Genomic DNA, 8204 nt, shown 5'->3' on the forward strand with positions numbered 1-8204 from the left:
AATATTCATTTTCACAAATAAATTGTTCATTCTATTTTTTCTCCATTAACCTCTGATTTCTCCGTACAAAAATGCCTTTTTTTGTTGTTTTCTTAGGTTTCTTCTTGTTGTTTTTTTGGTTGTTTATTTTTTGATTGATGGATAGGCTATTGGTGCATTGCCATTTCAATCTCAAACGCATATGAATATGTTCTTAAAGTAAATGCTGTCTGTCCTTAATGTCCGAGGCCCCGTGCAGCCACTGGGCCCGCGTGCCTCCGCTGCACGCACACATTCCAGCGCACGCGCCCGAGCAGCAGGACTCCGCCTTCTCCTCGCGCTCACAAAACCGAGGCACGTAGCAGCGTCCTGCTCTCTGTGCCTGGCAACGCACTCAAACGTCATGACGTTTCTGTGCGTATTATGGGATGTGGCGAATTAAACAAGCTCAGAGCAACACGGGGACGCTTTATAAAACACCAAACGACGGATTGTGAGCGCGGGGAGCTATGGAGCTGTCTGCTGTGGGGGAAAGCGTGTTTGCGGCAGAGTCCATCCTTAAAAGGCGAATCAGACGGGTAATCCGTGCATTTCTGCGTGCTTCCCTGTCTACACGTCTACTGTGTTCTTGTGTTGTCGACAGGCAATCGTCCTAACCTTTGCTGTCTTTATTTTGCAGGGTCGCTGGGAATATCTGGTGAAATGGAAGGGCTGGTCTCAGAAGTGAGTATGAAGCGGCGAAGGACAGCGCTCCTTTCTGGACGCTCTCACTACTGCAGCGCCTAGCTGACAGCTTTTGTGCGCTGATATGCTTCACATAGTTTATTTGCAATCTGTACACATCAGGATCGGACTAGAAATGTCCACAAGCTGCTCAGATGCATGTTTCCCCACGCTTTAGCCTCTGCGTCACGATCCGCTATTATATACGCAATCGCTGCGCAGCGCTGATCTGAGTACAGGGTGGCTATGTGTGTTTCTGGATCAAGTTTGTAACCTCGCGACTCAACGTGTGGTGGTGTGTTGTGACGCAGATACAGCACATGGGAGCCGGAGGAGAACATCCTGGACCAGCGTCTCTTCGCCGCTTTTGAGGAGAGGTGAGGACCTGACACAGGCCCGAGTACACCGCTCTGCTTGGGGTTATGTAACAGGAACAGTACGCTTCAAATACAGAGCTGGCTCTATATGCCGCTTTACTTCACGAAAACTCGGGTTTGAACGAGTGACGCAATGCTATAACTGTGTGACAGGCCCCGACTAATTATGTAAACTATATGTAGTCTTTTTTTTAAACTATTAATAATTTTATAACATTGACAAAAGTCTTAATTGTAGCCCATTTCTTGCAGGGAAAGAGAGAGGGAGCGGTTTGGTCCTAAAAAGAGGGGCCCCAAGCCAGAAACATTTCTCCTAAAGGTATGCTGTTTTCTGTCAACTTTCTTTACTTGTTTGGAGTCACAGCCCAACTAACGTGAAGTCAGATCTGTTGGCAATCTATATAATCACTTTATAACTCACGTCAATAATGCATTTTGACATAGGCCGCTTACGTGCACATTCTCAAATCCAAAAAACAAATGTGTTGAAGTGTCAGTTTGGCCTCTAGCCCACTGGTAACCTGCAACAAGCGCGCGTCTAGTTTTCTGAATCTGAATGATTCTCACAAATATAATAATCATTTGTCCACAGGCACAGGCCAAAGCCAGAGACAAGCCATATGAGTTCCGAAGGGACGCATCAAGGCCAGTTGGACAGGTCTCATATGCCACGTCAGAGTGCGTCATTACACCCAGGGCGCGTGAAGGTTTGCGCGCAGTAGTGCCCACTATCTACCCACCGAGCGCAGTCAACAGAGGGGAGAGTGTCGCTGTTGGATTTACAGACTCGGACAGAAGGCACAGACTAGCCATAACTAATGAAGAGGTGATACCGAAAAGGCGTGGACGCAAACCCAAAATGCCTTTAGTATACCAAGAGGTCAAACGCAGGTCACTGGAGGAGTGTCCTGCAACAAGGTCCTTACATTATTCCACAGAGACGTCAGACCACACTCTCAACATGCTAACTAAAAGATTCGAAGAGGAAACAACCATCACCCCAAAGTCCAGTGCGCCCTACACGTGCACGCTGGGCCGCACAGGGGACACCAGAACTCACTTTGTGAACAGAATGTCTCTACATCCGCTTAAACACCGACCCGCCATTATTCCTGCGCTCTCAGACCCAAACGATTATGCGCCTCTTCCAGACTACTGCTCCTCATGGATGCCGCCCCTAAACCGCCTGGACGCTGTGACCGTGACCGACGTCACAATGAACTTTCTCACAGTAACCATCCGCGAAAGCAGCACGGCAAAAGGCTTCTTCAAAGACAAAAGATGAGCGTCCTCTTGAAGAATTAGCAGATCTAACACAGTAAACGCTGCTTGCTATTGTGTACACATTTAATACGCTGCTAAAATAAATTTTTCAGTGTTAATGAAAACTATATTTGGTCAATTGGTGTGGATGACTTCCAGGGGAACTGTAGTAGTCAATCAGTTTTGTAAGAATGTGAAGAGTTTAGGCCTATTGGGGTGAAATCATTGTAGACCATGTGAAATAGTAAAGCAAGAAACTTTGCTCATAAGTGCGTTCGGATGAAAGATCTTTATCCATATTTTATATAACCTAAATAGGCATTGGTAATCAAACACAAAGACATTTCGTTGAATGTCTCACTTCAGCCCACAAGGCCTCTTTACAGTATAGGTTCATTTAAGATTGGCGTTTTATTCACGCCAAATCTTAAGTTTAGAACGCTAAAGGGCACTATGTTTTCTGACGGGCCAAGCGGTGTTAAGAGCTGCGGAGGCCCAGGCACCTTTTGGCCGAAAGGTCAGCTCTGAGAAGAGACGCAATTTCTAACAAGCTCACAATATTTATTTTAAATCTTACAGTCAACTTCCAACAGAGCATCGCTCCTGGACTTAATTGTTAAAATATTTTAATATCAGATTTCAGGTCACAACAGCTAGTAACCAAAACCTCAATAGGATAGGCCTAACTTATTGAAATCAGACAAAGTTACCAAACAGAAATGAAGTCAGCAGGCACGTGCGACTGCGGTGAGGCTCAAGTGGTAGAGCCGTTTGAAGACAGAGCGCACGATACGATTATTTTACAATAAGAATAAGCTTCAGCACCAGACCGTCTGACCAATACAATATTGTTTTTTTGTTTTTTTTATAACCCTTTTCACATTTGACAGGTATTGTCCTAAACGATTAAATGTCACAGCTGTAGCCTAAATCAAAAATCATGTCACATGATTTCATTCATGCAACCTAAACTGAGGCCTAATAAGACGTTAGATAATGATTTGAACTTTCTTCAGATCTTTAGAGTGCGGTGCGCGTTATGCGTCATTTCGAGTCACAGTTTCTACAACGTTAAACGTTTGTTGTACTTTTGAGAATTTACCACAAGGCTCAAAACTCTGTCCAGCTGAAAGAATGACCCTGCAGTCCTGCGCACAGTGGTCACGCTCTATAGGTTTGAATGTCCATCAGTCCACAGTCTCCGTGTCAGCCATTACGCGATTACGCATGACGTACTCGGTGGTTTTCACCTGACGTTATGAAGAGCTGATGAGTTATGGTAGAGCTTTATTTAGGTGCATGTGCAACATTGCAGGGCACTCCCAACGATATGTTTCCTGTCGCTGGAGGGAGCCCAAGAACCACTTATTTAGTTGTGTGGTCGAGTTGGACCTCGGCAAAAAACAATATTCCATTTAAAATAACCTAATATTCATAATAATAATCAGCGACATCAAGCACAGCACTTACAAACAATAGAGCCAATTCAGGATCTCATATGTTGCACAGTATAGTATCTTTTTAAAACACTGCTTGAAAGTTGAAAGTTGAGTGAAAGAGAGAGAGAGAGAGAGAGAGAGAGATAAAGAGAGAGTCAGAGAGAGAGAAAGAGAGAGTCAGAGAGCGAGAGACAGAGAAAGAGATACAGAGAGAGATAAAGAGAGAGTCGGAGAGAGAGAGAGAGAGAGAGAGAGAGACAGACCGAGACAGAGAGAGAACGGGGTGGTCTTATATAAGTGATGACCCTATATAGGCCCACCCCACTCTCACGTTACTACTGAGGGCTCACAGCGAATTATCCCTGATTTTGGTTCAATGAGTCACCGTAGATTTCATTTTGGATGGCTGTAGTTTTTTGTGGATGAGATGTCGTTCAATGTGATCATTTGGATATATTTGGCAACATTCTTAACCAGCTGCACTACTGATTTCTGCAACTGGACTGGGAGGTAAGCAAGCATGAAAATAAAATGAATGAATAAATGTAGCTATCCCCACTGTCCACGCATTGTCACAGGATGCTGTCCTCATGGTTGCAGCTTCACGGACGAGAAGGGGCCCGGGCTGGTGCTGCAGGTGCGACTACGCTGCGCTGCGGGCTGGATAAGGTGGTTCTCCCCTGGTCAGGCTCTCAGGGTTGTCCTGGAACCCACTCTGTCCTCCACTCCACGCCCATCTGTCTGCATCGAGCCTTCCCCGTCCTTACGCGGGGTCAGAGTGTTTATTGAACGCTCTGGGCGGCTTACGTTACTGGCCACGGAGAAGGTGACGTGTTTTCGGGCGGATGGAGACCACGGGCCGGTGCCAGTCATCTACCTCGAGACAAGTGTCCAGAGTACTGCGCCGTGGAGGCGACGCACTGTGGGGTTAAAGTACGAGCTGACGTACCCGAGGACAGGGGCCAGTCCTGGCCAAACAGGGCCGGAAGGAGGTGAATTTTTATGATGGGCATTGAGGGATTAGGAGAATAAAGTCCGAAACACGTAATTAAAATACAAATAGTCTATCAATTATGAACCTAACAAATAAAACGATTTTCAAGCTAATTAATTACAACCCTTTTAAATGCACACATTTGAAAGAAAATTACTGTATTTGTAGATCAGTGCGTCGGCTTCAAACCTTGTAAACGACAAACGTATTGTTTTTCAAGATGGTTTTCAATGAAAGGTATAAAAGAGTAGATTTTTTTGTTATATTTGCATAAGGCCCTTTAAGACTGAATGCAGTTCAAGATTTTCAAGATTTAAAAAAAGAAAAAAAAAAGCAAACAGCAAAACTATATTCAACAATTTAGCAGTTAATGCAGTAAACTGTTTTCGACCTGAATAAATCTGAGCACAATAACAGGCCTGCATAAAGTCGTTCTAGGTTATATGCAGCTGAAATTGAGAGAAAAACAAATACAACTAACTGAAAAGGTGGCTCAAATATATTTGTGTTTAAAGTGCATGTTCATCTCTGTTTGTCTCATGGTCTGGTCTCCAGAGACAAAGCTATGACAGCAGACCAAAATCACAGGGCATCAGAGGGCACTGGACTAGAAAGGCTGAATGGAGAGTGCAAATACTTGTCAGATTCCTCAAATGCCTCTTGATTGTCTGTGAGCATCTCAAGACACTGATGTCATTCTGGACCTATATTAAGCACAGCTGTCTTTCTAACCTCTAAGTGAGCAGTGTTTGACTCTGAAGTTCTGTGTTGGTATGAGATCATTCAAAGGGGTGGGGGTTTGATCCCGAGAAGAGAAAAAAGTGTGTTAGTAGCATTCTTTGGTGTGACCATTGTTCCTGCAAATTTAGATATGTCTAATGAGACAGATGATAGAGCATAATAGATCTGTAGTCTAAGTTAGATTGACACAATAATTTTATATTGTAAAACACATATTAAAAGTCTTTGTGTTTTTTGTTTTTTTTTTACAGATTTGTGTCGTCCTTGCAATAACACTGAGCTGCTCATGGCCATCTGTGTCAGTGACTTTGGTGAGTACTTGAACCCAGCTGCATTAAATAATGCTTAGTATCATGGGGGAAAGTATTCATTTTTATACTTGTATTAGTTACCTTGTTCCTGTTTACATTTGTAGACTGTTTGAAAGGTTTTCTGCAATAATGTGAACACATTTCATTACAACATTGGCATTTAAGAAAAAAACTATTATTAATAAATATTGATCCAGAATCTACACACATTTATCACTTTGTATTTGCTTATTGTTGTAGACAATTGCAAAAGTTTGCTGTAAAAATGTATACATTTTTAAATAAAAACATTGGCATAAAAAAAAAAAAAACAACACTATTCATTATACATAATTATTATTGATCAGATTCTAATTGCATAAATGTTTATCTTTGCAGTTGTCCGAGGCTCCATCCAGAAGGTCTCTCATAACTCTAACAGACAGACCTCTTTGATACATGTGTCTCTGACCAGAGTCTATAAGCAGCATAGCAACATGTTTGAACAACAACCCACTTCCCATTGGCACTCCATGTCCAGTCCCTCCTGGTCCGGACACATCTCCACACTCCTGCAGTGCCGCATCAAACCAGGAGAGGGGGAGTTTTTATTTACAGGGTCAGAGCACTTTGGGAACGCCTGGCTAGGGTGTGCCCCTCGATTCAAAGACTTCCTGTCAATGTACCACAGCGCCAGGGCGGCACGGAGCAACCCCTGCAATTTCCCTTTGGACTGAGGAGCAGCTCAACTTGTCCCATACATGCCCAATCCACAGGCCTCCTCACCTCTGTACAGCACTCAGAGGCCACTATAATGTTGTCATAGCAAGTAGTAGTGCCCTGGAGGTGGCACGCAGCATCACCAACCAGAACGGGGTATTTCACTCTCTGCTGGAGCACTCATTTGGAGAGGCTCACTGCTGGGGCATCCCACAGCTCCAAGAGGGTCTTATGTCTTTGTTCCAGTGCTTCTGCTTCTGTGGGACATTTAGAGGAGGTGGAGTCTGCTCTTTAGGTGCCCCACCCCCCTCCACATCCACTCACCAAAACTGCCTATAGCTTTATTAATTGTTATATGTAATGATTATTTTATTGTCTGACACACAAGGATGAATTCTGCACTGCTTGAACTCAGGGTTGTAAAATAAATGTGAATAAACTTTTAAGTAATAATTTGTCTTTGAGTGTAAACTTTTGGCTTTTGGAACCTTTACACTACAATTATTGTCCATATTTCTATCCCCACTGATCTGAAGAAAAAGATATGAACTGTTTCTCCATAGCTCATATCTCCCACTCATCCTTATTTCAGATTTTTATGATAGAATTTAGGATAGGGCAGTTCTATAACAGACAGACTTGGGGCCCCAAATCCTGTGGAGACCCTCCCCTCAGCTCCACCCACAAGAGTGAAACAATTAATTGACTTTTAAAGCAACAGTGTTTTTTGCTGGCTTCATTCCACATTCTCCGTGGCCAGGCAGGGGGCACAAATCGCTGTGTTGAACGTTTTATGAGGACTAAATGGGACTAATGAAAGTGTAAATGACTGGGGGGCTCCACAGTGACAAGGCACAGCAAACGTAATGGCCATTGCTACAGATGCTGTCACCAAACCATCGCGTCAGGAGCCCAGAGAACGTTTTGTGTGGTTTCATAATTACACAATGAGTTCCAGTTGTTAGATATATTGCAACTATTTGTAAATTAGATAATGAAAAAAAGCTTCACAAACACTCTTTTACTGGCAATTATGGATTGCTAAATAGAATAGAATAGAATAGAATAGAATATACTATACACATGTACAACACCATACACATGCACAGCGAGATTAAAAACAACTCACCCTCCAATACAGACAGACATGGGACACTACAACACAATAAAAAATGTTGAAATAGTACGTCTAGTATTAATAAAATAAAAAGTGAGAAAAAGGCTGACTAAAACAAAGTCACTCACTTTAAGAACTAGAAGGATCAGAAACACGGTATATATTATCTTCCAAAAAGAAGCTCTTCTCATTGTGCTACAAAATAATAATATCAGAAAATAAAAGTTGTTAATTTTGGAAAAAACATCTTTAGTCAACACATGCTGGCTCGGCTGGTAAGTATTTTTTCAAGATAAAAACCTGAAGAATGGCTAAAATAACTGCTCCTAATTTTTATTTATGTTTACAGATGCTTTCATTTGGTAAAGACAAATAGAAAATGTTTAAATAATAACGTGTAAAGGACACTTATGTTATTTCCAGCTTTAAAACAAAACAGGATGACATAGATTTTTTTTACACAAAGCTGTATATTTTCTACTCAATTGAAATGCTGCATTCTTAAGTAAAACATATTTTCAAAACTGAACTCAAAAATGATGCCCAGTTGTATAACACTAT

General features: G+C 42.4%; 2 protein-coding genes across 2 annotated transcripts; both read left to right on the forward strand.

Moving 5' to 3' along the window:
- The first annotated feature begins 311 nt into the window (after nt 1-311).
- On the forward strand, nt 312-2463 carry cbx8a (chromobox homolog 8a (Pc class homolog, Drosophila)). Its single transcript, XM_033970936.2, has 5 exons — nt 312-557; nt 659-702; nt 1014-1079; nt 1332-1398; nt 1672-2463. Exons 1-5 carry the CDS (start codon nt 489-491, stop codon nt 2362-2364), a joined length of 939 nt encoding a protein of 312 aa, XP_033826827.1. The 5' UTR covers nt 312-488; the 3' UTR covers nt 2365-2463.
- A 1610-nt stretch (nt 2464-4073) lies between these two features.
- Nucleotides 4074-6931, forward strand: LOC117375388 (meteorin-like protein). Its single transcript, XM_033971686.2, has 4 exons — nt 4074-4291; nt 4382-4773; nt 5768-5827; nt 6206-6931. The coding sequence occupies exons 1-4, from the start codon at nt 4209-4211 to the stop codon at nt 6541-6543; spliced, it is 873 nt and encodes a 290-aa protein (XP_033827577.1). The 5' UTR covers nt 4074-4208; the 3' UTR covers nt 6544-6931.
- Nucleotides 6932-8204: the final 1273 nt, after the last annotated feature.

This window comes from Periophthalmus magnuspinnatus, chromosome 8 (assembly GCF_009829125.3).
Source record: "Periophthalmus magnuspinnatus isolate fPerMag1 chromosome 8, fPerMag1.2.pri, whole genome shotgun sequence".
In the NCBI taxonomy this organism is placed as follows: Eukaryota; Metazoa; Chordata; class Actinopteri; order Gobiiformes; family Gobiidae; genus Periophthalmus; species Periophthalmus magnuspinnatus.